The sequence below is a fragment of the Limulus polyphemus genome, unplaced genomic scaffold, assembly GCF_000517525.1.
Source record: "Limulus polyphemus unplaced genomic scaffold, Limulus_polyphemus-2.1.2 Scaffold1870, whole genome shotgun sequence".
In the NCBI taxonomy this organism is placed as follows: Eukaryota; Metazoa; Arthropoda; class Merostomata; order Xiphosura; family Limulidae; genus Limulus; species Limulus polyphemus.
The window spans coordinates 5,535-32,525 of record NW_013667480.1 but is presented as its reverse complement, the minus strand read 5'-3'; the positions used below and the strand labels follow the sequence as shown (position 1 = coordinate 32,525).

Sequence of the window (26,991 nt, the reverse complement as noted above, 5' to 3'; positions counted from 1 at the left end):
AAAACATACTGTACTTCTGTATTTATAACAGTTATATAACTTTTATTCAACAGATCTATAAACAAACGGTGGGTATTCCAATGGGTACTAATTTATGGCCAATTTGTATCTGTTCTTCTATGAATATTCATTTTTGAAAAACAGTTTAGATCTTAATTCATTTAACTTAATTTAACTACATATTCTGATATATTGATGATTTAATTTTAATAAATAATTTAAACTTCACCCCATATATATACTAAGGAATTGACTATAGAAAATAGCCATAGTAATAATTCTAGCTCTTAATTATTTAGAGTTAAACATTTATTTTGTAGAAGGCAGAGTTCAGTTGACCATTTCTGATAAAAGAAGGAAATTTAATTTTCCCATCCTTGGTTTATCTACTCCCCATAGTGTTATTCCTAATGTTTCGTTAAAAGGGATTATTATATCAAAATTGAAAAGATTTTTAACAGTATGCAATAGTAATATTTGTTTATGGATAATGTTTCCTTATTCATAAATAAACTACGTAATAATGGATATAAAGATACACAACTAAAAAAACGTTTTTCCATTTATTATAATAAATATAAATCTATTTTAAATAATAAACTTTCAATTATTGAAAACTCCTTACTGAGAGGTCATTAGCTACTCAAAGTCACCCTTGATAAACTTGATATATATACATACACACACACACACAAAATGTTTAGTTAAGAGTTATTATTTAGTTCATTTAGTGATCTAATATTTAATGATTATTTCATTACGTAACTTGGTAAGAGTAGTATATTGTGTGTTCAACTGTTGTAATTTGACATCACATTACTCGTACCTTCTGAATTTTTCTTGTTGCCTTAAGTGAGTATTCTTACATCATAGCATCTCATAGTTTGTAGAAAGTTCTAGGCCTCAGTTGTACAATGTATATATATAGATGACCAAGTGAGTGCAAGTGAAGTTAAGTCAGAAAAACTTAAGTTTGTGAAAGTGAAAGAAAAAATGAAGTTAGCTGGTGTGTGAGTTTAGCTGTAACAGGTGATTTCTAAAGTCAGAGTTTCACAGTTTGTATTGTAACAATAGAGATAGAGAAGAATAATTCTTGTCAACTGGGTTCTAAAGTAACTGAAACAACCTATGTGGATTTTTGACGAAAAAGAGAATTATTTAAAGCTCAAGATTTAACTATGGTAATCAATAGTGTAATGAATTTGCCTTGTTTTGAATATATTATTTTAAAATAAGTGGATTGTGTGCTGTCTGTTTATTGTTCGAATTTATTGCCAACAAGTTACAGACACTACTGTAAAGAATTTGGCCCCATAAACCCTGACAAGTATTAAAGATATCCAAAAAGAAATGGAAAGAATTTTACATAAAACTCTTAAAAGCTAAGTTTGAAAATAAACAAATCATATTATCATGAAGACAATCCCAAAGTTTATATGCTATTTTAAATCAGAGAAATATTATAAAGAAATCTGATGAGGATATTTTTCCATGCAATAAACCAAACTGTTATATTTGTGGGAAAGGTTATATTACATACTTTATATATATTACAGGCCTTACTGGGGAGAAAATACTTTTTTTTTAAATGTTAGATTTAGTTGCAATTGACATAATGTTATTTATGTATTATTTTGTATTTGTTGTAAGCAAATATATGCTGGAAAATTTACAAAAAATAACAGAAAATTTACATATAAAAAGTTTTATGATAAACAAATGCAGAAAGTTTTACATTTTTAAGTAGGTCTTGTTAGAGAGAGCCTTATTTTAGAAACTGAAGAGTATTTGGGAAGTTGCAAAACCAGTATTTTTGCTTTTATATATGTGTAGTTTTATCTAATTCTTTTAAATTAACAATAATAAAGAGTTTTTAAGATATTTTTAAACATGTTTTTATACTGTTTCATTTACATATATATACTAATACAGTGGTAAAAACATAATCTTTATTTATATACATTACACTTACTTGCTCATCAATATCTGAAAGATGCAATTTTTCTTCCTCAATTTCTTTTTTATAATTATCTTGTTTTTCCAACAATTTTTTTAACTCCTCTGTGTACTTTTTATCTTTAGCTACATTCTTGGTTGACTGAGCTAACTGAAGCTTAAGCTCTACCTCTGCTTTTTCTTTTTCCAGATCCTTTATAATTTTCCTACAGGAACAGAACTAAGTTTGAGAAACTTTTTCTTCATCTGTAGATATTTCAATATGTATCTAGTGCAGGACTTTATCAACCTAGCTTTAAGAGATGTTACTTGACAATTTAGACATGATGTTAATTATGATGATCAAACAGAAATATGAAATCTTTATACCATTTTTGTAGTAAATATTGCTGCTGAATAACTGTACTCTCTATCATTACTCACACATTTGGTTCATTGTATAATTTCAATGACTATTATTCAATAAACATCTTGTGATCTTAATGAAGAAAAATAGCCAGTATCAAGTGAAAATTATTTATTTTTTCAACATTTCACTTTATCAGGAATTACCAGTATTAACAAAACAAGCAACTTAATTTTACTGGTTCTTCTGATTTGTTAAGCGATAATACTCATTAACCTACTATCAAATATAAATAATATAAATTATAAGGAATAAAACTAGATGTAAAAAATGTAGTACCTTGTAGTATAGTACATGTAATTCCAATAATGTAAATTTATACGTTAATTGACCATATTATGTAAAGAAAGTTAAATTTAAAGCTTTTAAGTCGATGTTAAAATATCAAACAAGATTGTTTTGGTTCATACTTACAAGTATTGTGCTATAACACATCTAAGTGATGAGTTTCCTAAACCTATTCTTTAGCTGTCTTCCTTATGAAAATTTTCTATGTTGGTCAATGGGATAACATTAACATTTTCTTAAACTGAAAATGTATTTCCGATAGATACTTACCTCCTCTCACAAAAAGCTTTCTTAACTTATACTGCCATCTATTGGCACAAATGTTTGCTTGCCACTAGCCTTGACACTCCAACTTACCCTCACATATGTTAACATGAAATATCTGCATAGTGACATGCAAACGCTTATGCAGCAACCCTCTACCAACAGGAGTGCGACATTACCCCTATTGTAACTAGTGTCTTATCTAATCTTGCAACTGTTAACTTCAAGGGGACAAAAAACAGACAGGAATATGAACCCCAAAACAGGGATCTCCCCAGATGATGGAATCCTTGTAAAAGGACCAGACCAAATGCAATAACCTCATCCTCCAAGGATCTGTGATAAGTTATCTACAAACTTGGGCAAAGCAGTTGAAAAAATTGTTGTACCATGTCTGATGGAGTAAGAATGTGTATATATTGTAGAGCAAAGCCACAGTGGTTCAATTGTTACTTCCACCATATGAAATCGAACCCCAAATCCTAGTGTCAGAAGTCCATTTACATAACATTGTCCCACTGAGGTAACATGAGCCTGACCCCACCAGGCCTGAACCCTCCAAAGTCACTAAGACCACTGGCTGCCCCAAAAACAGCACCCCAAGAACTAATGGTGAACTACAAACATTCAGGAGGCCAGAACCAACTATGGGCGGAAAAGAGAAAAGGGGGTGTGGGATAGAAGGAAGGCCAAGTGAAGTTAAACAACAGGGCTGACCTAACCCTGGGCTCCCGAGATTCAATAATAACCCCCAAAAAACTCACTTGGTTCCATAAAGAAATGACATAATCAAAAACTGAATTAAGGGGTTCAATCTCCACCAAAAGACATGTTACATCACACTCTACAAGCCTTAGGAGAGAAGACGGAACAATGACATGCCTGAACATGGTCTTCCAAAGTTCATGGAGGTTGAGGTATACGTACCCCTGAAGTTAACTGGTCCACAAAACTATATTCAGTACCTCCAATAACCTGAAGGGTTCAGGGAACATTAAAATTGACTCCAAGGCTCATCACAGAGAAGGGCAGGACTGGAATGAAAAGAAATGGGAAGTAATGATGCAAAAATATCCTACTTAATTTAGTAGGTCTACCAAAAGGAAAGGAGGAGGAACAAGGCAGCTCAAATCCTCATCATCATATACAAGCAAAGCAGTACAAGGTATAAGAGGACAATCATCATGTGCTCAGATGCCCACAAACATTTAGCAAACTCCCAACAAACCAGCCAATAATGTGCTCAGATGCCATTGAAGTGGCAGGCAAATCAGCTGTAGTAGATACAGCCACTGAAATAGAAGCCACGTGGAATTGCACATATATAATAAGTGGAGCTGACAGGAAAAAAAAAGTAGAAGTGTAACTCCAAATAAAGAATTCTCAAACCTGTAAAAATTCGAAAAATTTACAGGTGAGGGGAAAAATGGTACACAGCCATAAAATGAAACAATAAACTTTGGCAATTAAACAAAAAATTTGTCTGAAAACACGTCTGAACTGTGAGACAATTAATCAAGAAGTGGTTGACAGCTGCAAGATTAGAGAGGGCAGTAGTTACAATAGGGGTACTGTTTCACTCCTATTGGTGGAGAATTGCTGCATAATCATTTGCATGTCAGTATGCAGATATCTCACATTCATATTCCTTTAAGACTAGTGGTGAGTGAAAATTTCTGCCAATTTAGGGCAGTATAAGTCCAGAAAGCGTTCTGTGAGAAGAGGTAGGGTACTGTATTAGATTTTTTTTTAGCTATAGAGATATAGTTACAATGACATATCTAAGGAATATCCATAGATGTCTTCCCAATATTTCTTTGAACTATTTAACAGTGTTTATGTAAATGAATGTTTATTTATAACATACATAATGCAAAGCAAAGGTAATATCTCATCTATTTTTTGGTAGCTGTGAAGGACAGCTTACTTTACAATACACTTGTATATGAATCCTATGAACTTAAAAACACTGTTTGAATGCCACTTAGCAAAAAAACATGAACTTTATAAGCGCATAATCCCGGTGCTAAATACAATATGTATTGTGTGAAAAAATGGAAAGTTATTATTATTCAATATTATAGTTTTATTTCATCAATAATGGGCTAACATTCTTCCTTTCATAACGAATTTACTTTTTGATAGTCTTAGACTTATCAACATAATTCTACCAACACTGATTCACAAGAACATTGCACACTTCTTAAATAATTCGTGGCTTGAAATACTTAATTTCCAATTCATCAACCATTAGTTTTGAATGTAGAGGTAAACTTAGTTCAATATTTACTAAAAAAAAGTAATTCAAATATTAATTTAACTCTATCAATATGAAGCATTTTAAATAAAATAAAATAAAGATTTGTCCATGAATATATTGAATATTTGTTTTGAATAGTTTGTATGCAAAGTAATTTTCATGATAAAATTAAATATACTTTTCCTCATCTCAAAAATCTCAAATTTCCTTTGTGTAATCAATAAAACCTCCTAAATGCATTTTAAACTTTTTTCAATAAAACTTTATAGTTTATCTGTTATTTTCTCTACCCAATCTCAAAACGGGATTGGTCGATTTGACTGACCTTGTAACCACCAAAAAAAATCGAAATAAACCTAAATTAACCCTTTTTTCTTTCTAGAATGACTTCAAATTATAACATGAAACTACATTCGTTTATCCTAAGTAGCTCTAAGTTCATAACGTTATACATCTATTTATAATTAAATTTTATTGTTTTATTGCCCTTTGAACCATGTGTAACTACTATCCGCACCATTATAAGTTGTAAATCACTTGAGGAACATGCAGCTCACATTACACTATTGAATTACATTACCCAAAAGCTGCTCACATGCGTGCCTCATGAACCATTTTAATTATATTATTATTATTACTTATTTTACCTAATCTAGTCTTAAATAACTTAAAAAGATCTATATTTTTAGATTTTAGTTACTTTTATAATAATAAATAAAAAATAAATATGAAAAACAAGAAATATAGTACTTACCAAATCTTTTCTTTTTCATGCCTTCAACTGTCGAGGACATTTAAGCCTGATTTTTTATAGTAATTATAGTAATGCATTTAATAATTTTTATTTAATTAAATAATGTACCAAAGAATATAAACTAATAACATGGAAAAAAGTAGACAAATTCCCTTACCTATCAAAATTTTTCTGGCTTTCTAGCTATGCAATAAGAGCCATTGCAAATTCATTCAAGCTAGTCATTAACTTTCCCATGGGAATGAATATTGTACTGTGAGTAAAATTGACCATATTCTGTTCAGAATACAATGTATACAATACGTCATTTGATAGATGAAAACCTTGACTATCTATTGTTTATAGGTAATATATAATTAAACATAAGAGATAACTATCAACGAATTGGGAAAGAGAGGATGTGAAAGGTGGGTGTAGCAGGAGGGGTCTTAGTTTCTATTCAATAGCTCTCAAACCAAACAAAATTGAAGACTATAAAAATTATAGTTTGTCTGAGCAATAATAATTTTATAGAGAGTAATTTACATTTAATCTCATACTTTTTTCAAGGGGTGGTGAATAAAATAGGGATGATGACATGCTAAGAGAAAATGTGTCACGTGGGTCACACTAGTGGAAATTTGGGATTTTTTTAAATATTGCCTTGTAGAATTAAGAACTTAAAGCCCCGAGTCATGGAACCTCAGCTGCATGGTTGGGGCTGGCCCATCATACTTACTTGTGTGATATTCCACCCTTTTCACACTTCTGTAGTTTTGGATGTAGAGCATACCTGTTCTGGATGTAGTGCAGTTTTCCCTGCTTGGGTACCACTTCTCATGGTACACCTATGTTCTATGCAGATATTTTCTGTGTGAACTATGCCCTCACCAGCCCCTCCACCTTCTCAATGTAGGATTCTAGCTTTAAGAGTCAATGGAGGTATGTATGTTTTGGAAGTTATCATTTTCATAATCTGAAAATGTATTTTGCAACATATTTTCTCTCTTCCTCCCCATTAAGAGCCAGTGTTAATGACTGTGATGGGGGTAAGTTTCAGAAAAGTGATTATACTGTTAATGACTGTGATGGGGCAAGTTTCAGAAAAGTGATTATATTGTTGACATACAGTGCTTATATACAGTACTTGCAAAGAGGGCATATGAGGACCAGTGTAAAGTTTTGCAAATTAGATACTGCCAAGGGCAGTTGAGTGGGGTATAAAAGTGGAGCAAGCAAACATGATGTTTAGATAAGTGTCAGTGGAAGTATGTTTTGGAAACTTGTATACTATTAAAATATGGATTATTAGCTAAGATTTTATGCTATTTTAATTGTTATAACATAAATAAAAAGTGGTTTAATAAAATTTTGAACGTAACACACTAAAACCTTGTGTCATGTGCAGTAAATGGTACCCGGGGAGATAGGGTTAATAGAGTTTTGTACTAGTTATTGACTCATTAAATCCATTTATAACAATTAAAGTTTCTGCATAGCTATTTCAGACAGCATACCTGAAACATAGTATAAATTTATATATTTACTTGTATTTAGGTGCTAAAAGCAATTAGTTTGTGACAGTTAAAATTATTTACAAAATTCATAAAAATCTTACTTTTGTGATATGCAAGCATATCATGTTTCATACCTGTTTTATTGATATAGGAATTAAAAAAAATATATTTAATTTACATGTAGTAATGACAGCAAAATATGGTCCAGAAATTCAATGAAACTGCAATATTCTAGTCACTTTGTTCTCTATAGTAATGTCTATTTTGCCCAAAAGGATATTGTAGTAACTTATACCATCCAAGATGAAAGAATTAAGCACTGTAATATCCTCTGCTAGCCCAGATGATATTCTCTAAGTAATACAGCTGACTTATGCTGTAAGAGAACAAATGTCATAAGGTGACAGTGTTGATTTAACAAAAAGCGAGTTTATCTGTTGAATTCAGTTGTGCTTACTTTAACCAGTTCTACTAGTCAAGTGAAAGTTATAATGTGACTCCCTCTATACACCTCTACCGAACTATCACTTCAAAGTTTGGCAGAAGGCGTAAGCACTGGAGGAAAGTACCTATCGAAAATACATTTTCAGTATAGGAAAATTATAAATTCCAATACGGTACTTCCCTCTTCTCACAAGATTAGCTAGAATCCCACATTGATTAGGTGGAGGGAGTGTTGCAAGGGAATGACAGAAGTACCCCCAAAAGTGTCCAAAGGATACTCATGGAAGTAAGAGTCAGATCCGACAATCTGATGAGGAGAATTGTGCTACTTCTGACCAGGTATACTCTTCGCCCATCTGTAAAGTGTGTAGGAGAAAAGGGCGGAAAAAGAGAGGAGCATATCCAAGTGGGTGAGAAGTGAAGCAGGATAGTGAACCTAACTCTAAAATATATATGGAACTTAATCCCACAAAGTATATAAGAGGGTATATCACTGGATGCACTCCCCTATGTGTAGAGTGGCTAGGGTACAACAGTCTGTACTCAGTAAGACAACTACATCCAAAACCCATGCCACTGGGAACCAACATCCACACAAGGGTAGGATGAGGATCTTACCATCTTCACCTCTAGTTCAAGAGACCATAGGGAATGTAGAACCACTCCAACTCCAGAACATGATATGTGTTAGCTTTGACCCGACATCCAGCATCCAGTATCAACTCCCCCAAGAGCAAAACTGACCAGAACCATCCAAAAAGCAATAACATCCTCAGAATAAGATATATGAGGGATAGCAAAAAGGACAAAACCAGAACAATTCCCCTTACCAAGAGGGAGGAATTTAGATAACCACAAATGTGTGAGGATTGATGTTGATTCATTCTACTGTAAGTCCAAAACCCAGCCACGAAGTACAGACATCCATATGGAGGTAGGATGAGAGCTCCTAATCAAAGGGGTGAATTGCAAGTTGATTTCTGACTCCTTAGTTACTGTATAACAAGTGCCTCTATGGTCGAACACCCCAGTAGCTTGGAACTGGAAAGTGGTAATGACTCCCATACTCCACTAGAACAAAGGGGAGTGAGAACGTGTTGGAGAGTCTGGAGAAATGTCATCACCTGAGACAGTGCAATGGGTGACCACGACACCCTATTTTGAAAAGCAGACCATACCAATTTATTCAATATACAAGGCAGGGCTGGGCAGCTATCCCCTTCTGCTTTACCCATGTTGTCCATAGGTTGTATGATCTGGATCGGGCAAGTTTATGAACCAATTACATCACAAGGTTATTCACCTACAAGCAATCTTGTGGAACACCCTATCTAAATGGTGAGCATTGTGAAACCATAGAAGTTAAAGCACGAATCAACATGGCTGTCCAGTGCAGATTTCCGATTGAAGAATACCTGGTCAGGCACCACTCGCCACAGATTCGGGTCCCTTTAAAGAATAAAGGAAGCAAGGGCCCGTGAAATGAAAAGAATGTATGAATATAGACTTACCCAGTCAAAGTTGCACCAAAACTTGAAAAATGGCCACAGGTGGAAGACAAAAATCCGATGAAGAAGAAACTGCAATACGGTGTAAATAATGGGAGATGAATGTATTAGGTCTACTCCACATGCCAAATTGTAGGATTTCCTCCAATGGCCGACGAAGTCAAGATGGAAAAAGTGGGGTGTCAAATCTGATGAGAAGACACCCTGAACAAATTCTGGTGGGAAGAAGACAAGGAGGAATAAGTCAATTGAATCAAACATTGAACTCAACTGGTGAAGGTAGAAGGGGATAGGTCATGATCAGAGAAAGACTACCAAGGGATAAAGAATCGGGAAAGGGTACCACGGAAGGAAGCCACATGAGCAATATAGCAACAAAGTGTACAGACTGGACATAGAATTCAGACAAATCAGACCTTCGACATCCACAGGCTAAGAGGAAAAAGAAATATATTTTAATGGAAAGGTGAAACATGGAGCACAAGGAAATAGGTTGAAACTGAGGTAAAGTGAATGGAGGACCACATTAATATCTCAGAAGACTAGGTCATCTGGGGGGAATGACGAATCCAGAAGGAATGCATTACATGGTAAGAACAGGGGAAGTAAAAACTCAATGATATCAGGAAATACGAAAGGTATGGGATAAGGCAGCCCAATAACCCGATATCAAAGAGACCAAATACCCCTACAGTAAAGCCATGTTAGAAACTCAGCCACGTGAGCCACAGTAGGTTGGTCAGTGGGGAATCCCTGATTAGCAGTCCAACTGTAGAACACCTTCCATTTACACTGATACACCTCCATTGAAGGACATATGGAATGAGGCAAAAGGAAAACTACTCGATGGGAGAAACCCGATCTCCTTGCCAAGGACTGGATAAAATCCAGGTGTGAAGATAAAAAACATGAATGGCAGGATGTAAAACTGGTGACCAAGGTTGACAAAGAAGGGAGGAAGACAAGAGAAGGAGTACTGGAAGGGAAAGTTGTAGTTGATGTAATCATGGAAACCACAAGTGAGCTGGCCAATAGGGTGCAATCAGAAAAACTCGACACGGTGTGGTATGGATGAGAGAGACTATCTGATGGAGTAATCAGATAGGAGGATAAGCATAAAGGAATTTGTGAGACCAATCCTGGCTGAAGGCATCGACCTTCAGAGCCCAAGGATGAGGTACAGGGGACTAAAAGAGGGGTAATTTGTGATTGAGCACTGTAGCATTGCATCTATGTGTGGAAAATCTCCACAGATTGTAAAGCCACTGGAATACAAGGGGATCTAAAAACCACTTCATTGGAGAAATTTTGTCAAGGCAGGAAAGATGATTGACTACGAGATTGAAAGCATCTGGAACATGACATGCAATGTGATGAATGTAGTGTGTGTGGGCCCAATATAGGAGATCTAATGTACAATAACAGAGATATTGGCTGGGTGCCCCTTTGGTGATTGATATGTGCTACCACAATAGAATTGTCAGAATGAATCATAACCAGACCATGTCTGGCTAGAGAAACAAAGTGATTCAAAGCCCAATGGACCACAAGAAGCTCGAGGATATTGATATGCAAAGACTGCTCATCAACAAACCAATGACCTGAAGCCTCTTGGTGATTGATCCATGCACCTCAGCCCTGAAGTAATGTGTCCATGAACAAATGTAAATCCAGATGAGGAGAAGGTAATATATGGGTCTTGTTCAACCACCAAAGTAGATCAACCAACAGAATATGAGGAAGGGTAATGGGAGCTGCCAAGGGATCCCGAGCAATGTTTCATTGATCGTGAAGAGCCCACTGAAGGGATCATGTATGTGCACGACTGAGGGGGACCAGTGATGTTATTGAAGAGCACATCCCCAAAAGTGATAGAACCTCATGATCAGAAAGTGAGGAAGCTGAAAGGGTGTGGCAAACTAACAATTCCATGGAATGAAGTCATAGAGGAGAAGGTTGGGCCCGACTGAGATGAGTATCAAAAAGGACACCTAAATGGAAAGATAGGACAGAGAGAAGGACTTCTCCAATTTGATTAACCAGCCCACCTTGCAGCCATGGAAGGAGCTTACGAGTATGGATGGTCAACTCCAGTTTGGAATGAGCCAGAAGAAGCCAGTTGTCCATATAATGTTTAAAATAACAAAAAGTAGTTTATGAAGCTGCCTTACATAAATCAACAGGAGACAAAGCTAGACCCAAGTTAAAAACGAGACATTGTAGGCACATTTGGGTGAAGTGGGTTCAAACTCTTCATGAGGCACACACAAGGCAACTTTAGAAGTTAAACCCTGATAAGCTTGGGAAAGTTTGGGTGTAGAATTTTGAATCAGGGTTGCCTCAACAGAGATAGGCAATAAGGAAGAGGTAGAGGTTAACCCTTGTGAAGATACTGTAGAAGAAGAAACTATGGTTAGGCCAACCAATCTGGAACTACCAACAGCTCTCAAGTAGACGATTGAATTGTAGACAGAACTCAGAGTAACAGACAAATTGGGGGAAAGGTATAAAGGTGCAATCTCATCCAATCTGTACTGAATGCATCTATTGCCAAAGCCCGAGGATGAAATACTGGGGACCAGAAATGCCTGTAGGTTAATCTCAAAGAGTCTCAAATGTGTCAATCATTGAAGACCCAGAATGAGAACAAATCCATCAGAAAACCTCCCAGTGGAGAATCCATGCAGTCAGGAGTGAGCCCCATAGAGAAATAATCAAAATTCGAAAACAAAGGTCCCGAGAATGCATGCTCCCATGACGGTAAATTTAAGAGACCTCTGTGGAATCGATGGAAAGAATCATGATGACATTCCCCTGCAACAGATTTAGACCTTGATCCATAGCCTGTTGGACAGTAAGAAGTTCTAAATTATTGATGTGGACAGAAAATTCGTCTTCTGTTCATATACGCTGGAATTCCTGATCTTCAATATATGCACCCCATCTCTGAAGTAAGTCATCTGTGAAAAAAATTAAACTCGGGAAAGAGGGGTGGTATAGGTACATCTAGGAACCCCCCCCCAGGCCAAATATATGCCTCCATCTCACAAGGGATCAAATCACAGACAGCCTCAACTGAGAGTGATCCCCCAGGCCAAATATATGCCTCCATCTCACAAGGGATCAAATCACAGACAGCCTCAACTGAGAGTGATCCCCCCGACTGTAGAGAGATACTAGATAACAGAGGAGGAACAGGGGAGGTCTGATTTGCCTCCATGTTGACAATAGTAACATGGAATTCACACCTGGAAACGCATGCAAATTTTTTTTTTAGGAACTGATAATTGTACAGAAATCCACAAGGCAAAGCCAAAATTGCAAGCCAGAATGTAACGAAGCACAGCACTTCATCAGGAAAAACCATGACCAAATGCTTTGTCAAGAAAATATGATTACATTATCTGAGTGAGGTGCTTATATAAAGTACCAGGATAGAGAGAGCATTGATGTAGGTGGCGAGTGTCACAAGGCCAAAAATTGACAAGAGCATTTAAGTGAGGTATAAATAACTGGAGCAAGCAAGACCAATGCTTAGATAGGCAAAGTGAAGATCGAGGAATAGTTATGTGTCAGCAAATGTAAGTATGTTTTGGAACTCATTGTACTGTGTGAAATATTAAAGAAACTGAAGTGCACTTATTGAAACTACATTCTGTATAAACAAGTATTTAAATATAATAACTGCACTGAAAATTCTGTTTTACATTTAAAACAAATAATTATTTCCAGAAAGCATTTCTGAAGTTTTGTATCTATACATTAAAGCTTTGAAATGTAGTTATAGGTAAATTTGTTTACTTTTGATATCTTACATACTTTTAAGAGATAAGTTATGCATACACAGTGAAAATACTTAACTTTAAATTATAATCTTTGATTTGTGATACCAGTATTCCTATGTATAAGACACAAATATAATGCATGCATGATAAAGGTTAAAAGACTAAAATTTATTCTACCTCACCTATATTTAACTAACTCCTAGTTTTAAGTTAAATGAAAAACTATTCCCAATTAGTGTCACAATTTGATATACTCAGGTGAATTAAGTTAACTTTAAAGCTTCACTTGATAAATATGCTAAATAGAAAACTATACTCAATGAATGAATGGACAAGAAGTGATATACAAAATGAATAATCTTAAATAAAACACAACATAAGAACAATGTGTATGCCTATTAACTCACCTAATGACTCAGTCAGAATGCAGGATACAAGGTTTCATACCCTTACCTTACCTATGCTATGCTAAGTTTGGTTATTATTCTTTGCTTTGCCTTGTTCTCTGAATTTAGGATTGAAAAAATCTCATTTTCAGACTGTTCAACTGGTACTACCATGTGACAAGTTATACTCAGAATAAATACTTGAGACACTAACCTCTGAGTATTACTGAATTTCAGATTGAAAAAAATATCATTTTTAGACTGTTCAATGACAAGTTATACTCAGAATAAATACTTGAGACACTAACCTCTGAGTATTACTTAAACAACCACTGAAGGATATTACTAACTTAACCCTTACACAAGATTGCACTTAGTAATGTTCTTCACAGATGGTAACAAGATACACCTAACTTTGAAAATAAAAAAGGGATAAAAGTAAGTTGAAACAAGCTCAAGTTAATGACTTTCTCAACCACATTTTATGTGAAACCCACATATGTTCAGAACAAAGAATAAATTCAGAATAAACATTATAACACCAATACTCACCTCTGTTTCAAAAGAATATTTCGTGGTTCCTCAGAATAAGTCTTGTGGTCACACACCAAAATACGATTTTGTCGCTGAAGCCTGGCTAATTCAGCTTCAGCTGTTTCCTCATTTTCAGCTTCAATACTGATATCAGACTGGGCACCAGCAGCATGCATTATTACTGAAAGAAAATAATCCAAGGAATAAATGAAACATTAACATTTTCCTACACTGAACTGTATTTCTGATAGATACTTACCTCCACTTCCATAATAGCTTTTCTTGACTTGTGCTGCCATCTATATGTGTAATTTTCTTTCACATCTAGCCTTGATGCTCCTACCTACCCTCACGTAATTTTCCATGGTATATCTGTGCTGTAGCGTACATAAGAGCATGCAACAACCCTCCACCAATAGGAATGGACACACCCTTCTAGCACAGCTGACTCCCTCGAAACTGAAGAGCACTATCATCACTTCAAGATTAGGCACAAAAGATGCACCGGAAGTGGGGAGGATGAGTGAGAAGTGCGAGGTGAGGTACATGTCTATCAGAAATAGATTTTCAATGTTGGAAAATATTAACTTCCAATACAATATCTTACCTCTTCTCACATAATAGCTAGAATCCCACATTGAAATGGTGGAGGGATATACAAGACTGTTCAGTTTAAGAGTTATTACTCAGTTTATTTAGTGATTTAATATTTAATGATTATTTACTTTTTATTATAAGAGTATTAAATGTTAATTATTTTAAAATCAATAGTCATGACAAGTTTCATTACGTAACTCTGTACGAGTCATATGTTGTGTATACAATTTAATTATTGTACTAGACTTTTGTTATATTGTTGACGTCATCTTACTCAAAATGTTTAAGTTTTTTCTCATTATGTGTAATATTGTTGTTATTAGAGAGCTCGATATTTCTAGAATTTCTGTCATGTTATAAATATACATGCAGATACAGAGAGGAAATAAGTAAGTCAGTGAAAGGAAAGTGAAGTTAGACTATTTGACTGCCAATTTAGCTAAAACAGGCAATTTATAAATTGAGAGTTTCACAGTTTATATTGTAATAATAGAGATAAAGAATAATAATTTGTCTTGTCAATGGGTGTTCTAAATTAATTGAGCCTACTTGTGTGGACTTTGATGAAAAATAGAGTTATTTAAAGTTCTGGATACAACTGTGATAACCAACCGTCTAACGAATTTTGTACACATGTTTGACTTGTTTTGAATATATTATTTTAAAACAAGTGGATTGTATGCTGTCCATTTGTTGTTTAAATTTATCACCAATAAGTTACAGACATACTATAAACAATCCAGCCCTATAAAAACCTGACACCAGTGCAAAAGTTACTAAGATGAGCACTCTTTGGAAGGTGTCTGAAGAAGAGAACCCAGGGAGTGCATAGGGTCACACACATGGGAGACACGCCTCATCTGTACCAGGTATACTCTTCAATCATTGTAAAGATGCATGTGACTAAATTGGGCAGAAAAGATGAATGTCCAATCTATAATTGGATGCAACAGGTGATGTAGGGTAGATAGGGCACTTCAGACTGTATTTGGTGGGTCAACTCCAGTGAAAACGAGGTGGCATCTGGTATTCGTCTTCCGGGCTGCAGTTGGAGGAGGTTCCCAACCATCTTCACTTCAATACCAGGAAGTGGAATGGAAAAACAACTTCCATTTTGACAACCCAGGTAGGGCATGTGTGCATACCCAGTACACAACCAGCACCAGGCCTCCTGTGAACCATACATCTGAGTGACAGTAAGAAGGGGCATGAAAATGTGGTGGGTCACCACCAATCCAAAGCCAAGCAGTATCAGGAATTTGTTGTCCAGTCCTCACATGTGTGAGGACTTAAGTTAGCTGGTCCTGCACCAATCTAACACCACACTGCCTAGAAATTGACATCCAGGCAGTGGTATGATGGAGGAAGTCAGCAAGAGGGGTGAACTGCATGTGATTGAGTCATCCAGTCTAAACCAAGAGACATTGGGAATTTTTCTTTTGGTCTCCAGTCGGAGGAAAGTATTCACCATCTACACCAACAGAACACCATTGCCTTATTCTTGACTGAATGGAACAAGTCACACACAGGAGGAAGCCTCCGTGGTCCACCATGCCAGCAGGTAGGAGCTGGTAAGTGGCAAAGAACTCCCATACCCACTCCACTGTAAGAGGGAGAACAATGCACTGGGTAGTCTGGAGGAATGCAACACCATAAGACAGTGCAATGGATGACCACAAAAACCTGTTTTGAAAAGCAGGCTGTTCACGGCGTGTTTAACTAGGACCAGAGAGATGGCCAGTAATCCTGACATAGCTATATTCATGATAGTCCATGAGTTTGTATGGTCTGGTGCAGGCTTTATTTATGAATCAGGATACCACAAGACAACCTCTAGCAACCCTATCTCTTCAGTGAGGATTATAAACCTGTACAGCAATATGGTGTGGATTTACAGTTAAGTATACTTAGACAGGCACCACTTGCCACAGAGTGGGATCCAGGAAAGAAGAAATGGCCACTGGAGAGCGAACAACTTATCCTTTTAGAGTCAAATTGATGTATGGAGAATAGTGATGGGTGGCAAGAGACAGCACCAGATGAGGAGGAGATGGCCAAATGATGCAGGCAGTGGGTTACAAATGTGTGAAGTATGGTCCACATGTCAGCCTGCACAATTTCTTCTAAATGGAAAATGGAAGTGGGCAGGCAGGGAAAAGGTGAGATGATGTACCTGGTGGGAGGAAACTTAGAAAATGCAAAAAAAAAACCTCAAATAATGATGAAAAAGCAAGACAAATAAGCTGGTAAATCCATCTGATAAGGGTGATAAGAGAAAGATCACAGATAAAGGAAACAGGATCCACAGAAGGAAGCAGTGCAAGAAACATAAAAATGCTGAAAATGTACTGGACAAAGAACCAGAATTATGAGGAGACTCCCTCGTAGGCTGTTCCTGCTCCTACTATGCATCTGGGAAGGCACTCAATTTTGCCCTTTTCTCCTTGAGTGGAATAATGAGTTCAAGCACCACTCAGGAGGAATATACCTCTGTCCAACACTCAAGTGACTGGAAATTGGGAGTGGTAAGGGCTCTGACACTCCACTATGAGAAATGTGGGGGATACTCTCATTGGGGAATCCAAATGGAACAATGCTCTGTGGCGGGTGTTGACTGATCAGATATGTTTATTTCCAAATTCACACTAGATACCAGTCGCCTGATAAAAAAATTTCCTGGTTGTTACAAGCTCTGTTGAGATGGCATGTTCCATAAGACCACCTTATGAACAATACACTACTAGACGGCTGCTAATGGAATATAATGTGGAAAGCTTAAGGGATTTTATCCATCCCTGCTGATCCCTGGCTTGAATAAGTCAGGTCAGTTTGCTTTTCAAAATAGGGAGCATGGTTCAACTATTGCACTGTTTCCACTGTGGGACTCAAATGAAAATGACGAGAGGGTCCTTGAAAAAGAAAATAAATAAACACAAAAGAAATGAAGTTACTCGCCTGTTTTACAAACTAGCTGGGATGTGGAGAATAGCCACAGGGGTAGTCAGAAACCTTCTGAGGAATCAACCACCAAATCATGTAAATAATGAGATATAAATGTATTAGGCATGGTCCACATACCAGCCTAAACAATCTCCTCCAGCAGGTGATGCAACCAAGCTACCAGGGACATTATGATATAACAAATTTGATGAGATGAGACCAAAAGAAGTCTGTTCCTCCAATGAAAGCTCAGAGTAAACAATATGCACCAACTGATGAACCCAACATTTCAAAGTGACAGGTTTTAAGTCATGTGACACCATAGGATCTCAATGGATAAACAAATGGTGGCCTGAACCTCGACACCCTTCAGTGTGTGCACATAAGATCAATGAGCCTAAACCAGGCTTAAATAATGATCTGGATTCGAACTTTCATACAATGAGAAACGAAGGAGAATAGGAGAGAAAACCGCTGAAGTTTTGGGAAGAAAGGACTGTATCAGGATACAAGAGAACATAAGTGGAAAGGTAAAGAGTCCTATGAACATGAATTTGAAGATCAACATCCGCAACCCAATAAGAGAAGAAAATAAGTCATAATCAAAAGGCATGGTCCACATACCAGCCTGTACAAAGAGTAGACGAGATAAGGCATGGAGAACCACAAAGATATCCCAATTATGAACCTGGAAAGGATGTCAAAGATAGATAACACAAAGCTATTCCAGAAGCAAGGCCAAAACCAGGAACTCAAAAATTTTATGTCTTCTGGAAAAACAAAATGTAGCTGACAAAACTGCCTTGTACAGAGAAATAGACAAAGGCACCAAACTTTTATCGATTAACCATGTCAGAAATCAAGAAACATAGCACAGTGGAACAAAAAGGATTAAAACAATGAGAGAGACACCTGAAAATAAGTAAAGCAAAGATCAATCCCTTACATCATGCAATGGACCACATAAAAGCCAGGCATGAAGCTGGAGAATGGTGATCATCAGATGAAGAATGCCTGACCAAGGTTGACATAAGAGGGATGGCCAGAGAGGATGTGGAAGAGGTTGGCACTCCCGAAGATAACAAAAGAGTGGAAACCAAGGTTGACCCAGCCAATATGGTACCACCAGAAGAACTCGACAGGACAAGGAGCTGTTCAGCACAAGAACCTTGAATAATAGACGAATTGGCAGGAATGCATAAAGATGAAGACCTGTCCAATCCTGGCTGGCAGCATCTATGCCCAAAGCCAGAGGGTGTGAGACAGGAGACCAGAAGGACGGGAGCTGAGCATTCAAGTGCATGGTAAAAACATCAATCTGAGGTATCCTAGATGAGAGCAGATCCAACAAAAGACTTGTAGAGAAAACATACATTCTGTGGGACAAGATAACTGATCAGCTACTAAATTCATAACACCTGGAACATGACAAGCAAGGAGAACAATCTTATGATTGTGGGCCCAAAAGAGAAGATCCATTATCTGAGAGACATGGAGTGAATGCCACCTTACTTGGAAATGTAGGATCCCACATTGGAATTGTCTGAGTGAGTGGAGGGGGAAAGACAACCAGTATGATAGACATTGGAGGAGGAGATATGAAATGAAGGATCAATCCTCTCATAAGAACGTGAATTACCCACTGATCAGTGGAGAAGTTCTCCCATATGAACATGAACCATCTGATCAGGCCCTCACAGGACCGAACCACATAGAGTAGAAATCAATCAATGCCTTTGTTGGCACTCCATACAAGTGGAGGATGTCCGCTGATAAGGGCATAATCTCCCTTGTGTTCTGATAGAATATACAGCTGACACAGGAGGTATGAAAACCTGAATGGAAGATGCAAGAAACCATACAGCAGAAAACTGGGAAAGGCAAGAGGCTAGTGTAGAAAGAGAAGAGTGGAGATGTGCTACATCCACCCGAGATTCCATGGAATCTGGAATACCTGCAAAAATCTAAAGGCCAAAAATAACGATGAGCACCCTCAAGCAAGGCATCTCTCTCCAAAAGAACCCAGCAAGAAATCAACCAAGAGACCAAGAAGAGAGCAGAAGACCTATGGTAGGTCTCACAAAACAGCTGAAAAGAAGACAAAAAATGCAAAACTTTTGTAAGGGACAGACAAGTCCAGGAAAACTGACTTATGTTAAAACAAATAGTGTAATCAGGTCTAGAATCCCAAATAGGAAGAAGAGGATCTAATCTCTGAGAATCTAAATATGGATCCTCCAAGTGATAGAAAACTAAGGGATGCTGATCTGATAAATGGCGAGGACAAGACATGGCAGCAAATTGATCAACAAAAGGAAGAGACATAAGCCACAGGAGAAATGCTCAAGACATTACAAACTTGATGTACTAGTTGCAAAAATGGTGCAGAAGGGGGGGGGGGGATGTCCATACAAGGTTCATGATTAGTTGTCTGAGCAAAGGAAGGAGCCAGAAAAATACAGTCCTAATTCTCACCAGTCTGATCTTGATCCCCTGCAAGCTCATCCTCTGAGCCAATAGGAGAAGAAACATCAGACCTCATGCAAGATTTCGCCTCTCTGCATATGAGGGATTCTACGTTCTTTACAAAATGGGCCTCCCTCCAATGCCAGGGCAATGCTAGACTGCAGAGGTGGAAGAGTAAAAGCACAAGGAGAATCCATGTCAGAAATGGGAATGTGAGAATTCATATCCAAAACATCTCAGAAATTTTATTGTGTCAAAAATAAAGAAAATAGACAATAAACTCAAAACCCAATAAGATGGATCAAAAACAACTGTAAAAAGTTATACAACACATAAGAGAAACCTGCAGCAAGCATGTATAACCATAATTTTCAATTTAAGATTAAAAATACTTTTATTCATCAGAAAATTTTTCAAATTTCAAATGCAAAATTTTTATAATGTCCAGATACTTATCAAGCGTTTTTTAAGAAAAAAACTTTATATTTTATCTGTTATTTTCAGTAATGAATCTCTGTACAGGTTTGGTAGATTTTACCAATCTCGTAACCACCTTAATAAATTTCTAGAATGAAAGAACACAAATTATAACACAAAAACATAAATATTTAGACTAAAAAGCTTAAATCTCATAACATTATACATTTATATATATTTATTATATTGACCTTTCAGCCGTGTCTGGCTAACAATACAGAAGTTACAATAATTTGGCCCATGTGCACTCATGTTATCCTATCCAATAACATAAAACTGACTGTTGGTCTGTACAAAGTAACTTGTCTTGGCTGTGTTTTAGTAGAGTAGTATTTTGTAAAATAGTCACATTTCAATTATTATACAATATATACATATATAGATTATTGCTATTTTGAAATATCTTAAACTTATTTTTCTTAGAACAGTAAATAAAGAAGTAAAGCAAACAATTATCTTAAATAGTTACAACCTTTGTACTCGGTTGCTGCTTGACGTAGTTTGCTAAACCTTTAAAAATTTTGCACGTGGCGGATATGAAACAAAATTTTTTTAGGTTTTATATATATATACATTTGAATAACTAAAAAATCATAAATTACTACATCAATACCACAGAATTCTACTATAATGTATCAAGCTTAGTAACTAAAATGTATTTTAGTCTAAAAAAATATGATATCTTGAGCAGACTAAAGACACACGCAATATCCTTGAAATATTGGTTTAAAAGAAAGAAATGGCATCCAATCCCACTGAAATCGCTGAGAAATCTACTAAGGAGACATTCTGAGGTTCTGATTGGTTATTCATGTTATATATAGAAGTAAGTGGATATAAGGGAGCATTTACAAAAATGGAGAGAGGTGGGCAGGGTGTCACTGTGTTTGATTTATTACACGAGCAACATTTTAACAAATAGAAAAGATAAGATGTTCTTATTATATATTCTAGCTATATTCTATATTGTATATAGTACTTTCAGTTCCTAATTCATATAAAACTAGATTTTGTATTTTGAATCACAAACATAATTTCAACCAGTGCTGCATTCAACATACCACGTGACACACAAAAATCGATGTTTGGCTGTGTTTTTTTTAGTATTTACTTTGAAATTAGCTAAAGTATAATACTAAAATATGAATTATAATCTACAATGTGATGCCAAACTTATTGGCATAAATTCATGAAATAGTAATTGAATACAATTTTGAATGCGAGTCAACAGACGAGATCACATGGCTTTTCACCCGTATAAAGGGTGGAGCAGGCGAGGTAAGATTCATACCAATCCTTAAATGGGTAGAGAAGAGAAACTTTCATCAGGATGAAGCCAAAGTGTGAGAGGAGGTAATTGTGTTTTGGAAGTTAACATTTTCCTAAACTGAAAATATATTTCCAATAATACTTATCTCCACTGACATTATAGCTAGTTCTTGATCTCCAGGTTTTCCATACTCTGCCCATCTAAGCATTGAAAATGCTTGCTACAGTCTTTTATATCCCACTTGTATGCCCTGGGCAAATTCTAATTTGCAAAATTCTCCACTAACTTCAATGCACCCTCTATTTAGGTACTGTATATAAGCATCTCATGTAGATAATGTAATAATTTTTTTAAAACATAAACCAGATTTTAATGGGGAGGAGGGCAGAAGGGTGTCAGTGGATGTAAATATTATTGAAAATACATTTCCAGTTAAGGAAAATATTAACTTCCAAAACATACTTACCTCCATTGACACTATAGCTAAAATCCCACATAAAGAAGGTGGAGAGGCTGATGCAGGCATGAACCATACAGAAACATCTGTATAGAACAGGAGTGTAACAAGATAAAGATGGTACAAGTATGCTCTTTAGCTGTAACTCAGTCCCTATATCAAAAGGGGAATAGAATATGAGTAATCATCAGTATAGGCCAGCCCCAACCAGATAGCCAAGGTTCCACAACTTGGGGTTGTAGTTAAGGGATCGTGGTACCTATATCCCACGTTGGTGGCTACAGTTATTGAACTACAATGTTATATATATATATATATACTTATGATTGGATCCCAACCTGTAGCCACAGAATGATGCATTTCGTAACATCAGAATCACAATGAGAAAGTAAGTAACACCAAAGTGGACAAACTTTCTCCTCCACCTGAAGAAGTCCAAAAGACAAAACCCCAGGCTTGAAATGATGGGTTCATGTATGCCGTACTTAACCAAAGGAACATTCAACCTCAAGGAGTATTCTGCTTGTCCTGAAATTCTGGAGAGGATGTGGAACCTGTGCTCAACTAAGGACCTGCACATTCGGTGTTATGAAGAGAAAGTAGACCTCCTTCCATGAAAAATATATGAAACCAACATTGATCAGAGAGAAGGACCATGCACCCCCAACTGGATAGCTTCGTGTCAAATCTGAACCAGAATTATGAGTAGTCTCCCATGGAGGTTGAGCCAAACAGTCTTTAAAATAAATAATATATATATATATATATATAACTTTCCTTTTTCCCAATTGTCAAATAAAAGGGTTTTAGTTATATTTCTTAATAATATAAATATATACTATGTTGTTGTTGGGCTTAGGATTCTCATACAGTAGGTGTCTGTGACTTGTTAGCAATAAATTCAATGATGAATAAACAGCATGCACTTCACTTGTTTTCAAAATAATATATATATTCAGAACAAGTTAACATATGTACAATAAACTGAGGAACAGTGCTCTGAAAACTGTGCAATAGGTGAAACAAGTTCCCCTCATTTTGAAAAGCAAACCGACCCAGATTTATTCAACCTGAAGATGAGCAGGATCCCCTTTAGCTTTACTCATGATAGTCCATGAGTGGCAGTCCATAATAATAAGGTAATACCACCCAGTAGGCACCTAGATAGGCTTATGGAACACCCCATTTCAACAGAGCCTTTTGCAATTGTAGTAATTATAGTGAAAATGGTTGCTAGTGCAGAACTGAAAAGGGAAAGCATACCTGCCTGGACAACACTTGCCACAGAGTGGGATCCAGTGAAAAATAAAGGGACCCTGGAAATAAAAGTGTATATGATTGAGGAAAATACTCACCTCTGGTTAAAATATAACAGATGTAGTCAAAATAGCTACAGGGGGTAATCGAAAACTCTCAGAAGAGGACCCTGCTAAATCATGTAAGTAATGATATAGGAAAGTATTAGAAGTAGTCCACATACCAGCCCACACAATGTCTTCCTGAGGGCAATTCAATCAGGCAGTTAATGACATAGAGATATTACTAATCTGGTGAGTTCATCTACAATGGCTTTATTTTAGGCATCCTTATTCATTATTTTTCAGTATTCCAAATATTGGAAATTTTTGAATCCTCAGAACTATCAGGTCAGGATCCAAACAACCTATTCAATTACTGAATTGGGATTTTACAGTTGTTTTACATGCATTGTCTCATCCTCCCTTTGAGCCCTTAGCTTCATGTTCTTTGTTTCACCTTTTTCTTAAATTATATTTTTGTTGTTGTTGGCTTGTGGAATGTCATCGGTCAGAGTTGTGTACAATCCGTGTATATCGGGCTCTTTATCATTCCACATTTGGCCTACTTTACCCCTATAGGTCTTTTCTTCCCAAGACTCTGGCAGCCAGAGAAGGAGAAAGATCCTTCTCACCAATCCACTTGCCAGCCATTTCTTACCTTTATGACTGCTCTGATCCTTATCATTTGTTATGTCTTGTTAGGGCCCTCAAATGTTATGTGGCTCATAGTAACTCATTTCAGGTAGTAGAAATCAATTGTTCATTCATTGGAATCTTTCTATTTCCTGTGATTTATCTCCCATTACCCTAATGATGTGGCTTAGTAAATTGATTCACATGGCCTATAATGGATTATCATTACAGGAGGGGGAATCTTTTGTGTGTGTCACAAGCAAGACCCCTCTCAAATACCCAAGTCATAAAACAGGATATATTAGATACTATATTTTTTCCTTTTAATACACCATTGATGATGAGTGATTGGCTATGACTGGCCTACAGAGAGATTTAGTTAAATACAGAGAAACCTTAGAAGTTAAACCCTTATGTCAGGCAAAGGATTGCATTACTTCCAAGCATGAATATTGAGTTTCTGAACATCTGGGTGGAGAATATCAGAAAGAAGTTGTCTCAACAGAGACTGCCAATATGGAAGAGATAGAGGTGGACATTCCTGCAGATAACAGAAATGCAGAAACTATGTTTGAGCTGGCCAATGTGGTGCAACAAAGAGAACTCGACAGGGAGTGGAATGAACCATAGTCAGAACCCAGGGCAATAGCCAATTCAGGGGAAAGGCATACAGATGTAAACCTGTCCAGTCCTAACTGAATGCATCTACTGCCAATACTTGAGGATGAGGTATCAGAGACTAAAACAACTGCAGTAAGAATTCCAATGAGTCACAGAGGCATCGATCATTGGAGACCCGAACTGAAAGCAAATCCACTGAAAAACCTCATAATGTTGCATCCATTCCATTGCAAGAATCCAGTTGGATTGAGACAAGTGATCTGCATTTAAATTCATCACTCCTGGAACATAACATGCTGAAAGACTGAAAAGATGGGAATGAGCCTAGTAGAGAAGATCCAAGGTACAAAAACAAAGATCTCGAGAATGTGTGCCTCCTTGACAAGAAATCTGAGATACCACCATGGAATTGTTGAAATGTATCATGACAATTTTTCCCTTCAAGAGAGATAGACCTTGAACCATTGCTCGTTGTACTGCAAAGAATTCAAGAACAAGGATACGGAGGGTAGACTCATCTTCCATCCAAATACCCTGGAACTCCTGACCTTGAAGATAAGCTCCCCATCCCCGAAGAGATGCATCTGATCTGTGAACAGGTAGATCTCAGGACAATGCGGTGGAATGGGTACCCCAATAGCAGTGTTGTTCTAATCCAACCACCATTCACAATTGACGATGTTGTTCCTAAGTAATAAGACACGATGATCCCAAGAATCAGAATGCATGATCAATTGGTCATGCAGTGACCACTGAAGGGACCTCATATATGCTCATCCCAAAGGAATAAGAGGGTTGAGGGATGCCCACATCCCCAAAAGAGAGAGAAACATCTGTGCAGTAGGAGAAGAAGACAGCTCTTTCCATGGCTTGAAGCCTCTTAGGGATTGGATGAGCACAACTTAAGTGAGTACTGAAAAACACACCCAGATGGACAAGATATTGCATCAGTGACAGAATACATTTCTCCAGTCTGATAAGGAAACCTACTTTTGTGACTTCTGAAAGCAGATTCTGAGTGTGTTGTTCTGCTAATTGAAGTAGTGGTGCCAGAATGAACCAGTCATCCATATAATGATGTATGCACAGGCCCAGGGAATGCAGATGATAAGAAAAATCCCGAAAAACTCTGCAGAAGACATAAAGTGCTGATGCAAGACCAAATAGTAGAGCCCTGAACTGCAGCACCTGACCTTTGTGAACAAACCTGAGAAACCTCCAAGAAGATTCCACTAGGGGAATATGGAGATAAGCGTCAGTAAAAAATGAACTTGGTCATCCAGAACCCTGATGCAAAGTCCCATTGTAGGTTGAGAAAATATTCTATTGTAAAGTGAGGAGGATCTAAAAATTGGTTGAGTCAAGACAGATAGATGATTAGATGCCAATCTCCTGTCTTCTTCAGTACAACAAATAAACGGAAATAAAATTCTGGAAGAACTGGATTGACCCTCTCTACTGCCCTTTGGACTAACAAGTCTCTTATGGCCTAGGAATGAATTAATGCAACTGGTTGTGCAGATAATGCTGGAGGTGATGTAAATTGAATGACCAACCCTGAAGCCAGAACATGGAGTACCCATGGATCCCTGGTGAAAGAACTCCAGATGTCCAGAAAATGATGTAATCATGCGCCCACTGCTCCCCCACCACGGGATAGTCACTGATGCCGTTGTTGAGTGTCCGCCCGAGTCAAAGATCCTCAAGAATACAGACGGACTCTATTTTTGGAACCAGTAGACCTGGGAATCGAAGGAGGGGTCAGGAAACACTATGAGCTAACACTCCCAAATTAGCAACAGATAGGTGAGAAGCCAACGATGACAAAGAAGAATGTAAACAAGCTGAATCAATTTGTGATTTTATTATCTCTGTAACTCTAGCAAACAGCATGGGACTGAGAAAAGGAGCTTCCTGTAACTCCCTGAGGACAGAAGACAGTAAACAAACACTTTCTAACAAAGTGTCTCTACCCAATAAATCCCAAAAACAAACCAGCCAGAAAACCAAAGAAAGAACTGAAGAAGAAAAATCTGACTGAGGTAGACATCAGCAAAATCCCCAATTCGTCCTCAAATTGCTGAGGGGAACATTGATGGGCTTCCAACATAAGTTGGATCAAAGATAAATACCTCAGATAAATATAAAGAT

The 26,991-nt window shown here is 36.9% G+C and overlaps 1 protein-coding gene across 1 annotated transcript in view; it reads right to left on the bottom strand.

The window, feature by feature from the left end:
* The window catches only part of LOC106465208 (coiled-coil domain-containing protein 63-like), a 71,311-nt gene that overhangs the window by 40,520 nt on the left and 3,800 nt on the right, over window positions 1-26,991 (bottom strand). The window contains exons 2-3 of the mRNA XM_022393064.1: window positions 14,100-14,262; window positions 1,973-2,162 (exon numbers count right to left, since the gene is read on the bottom strand). Coding sequence (XP_022248772.1) covers window positions 1,973-2,162; window positions 14,100-14,257 — 348 coding nt within the window. The 5' untranslated portion in view covers window positions 14,258-14,262. The remainder of the gene's footprint in view (window positions 1-1,972; window positions 2,163-14,099; window positions 14,263-26,991) is intronic.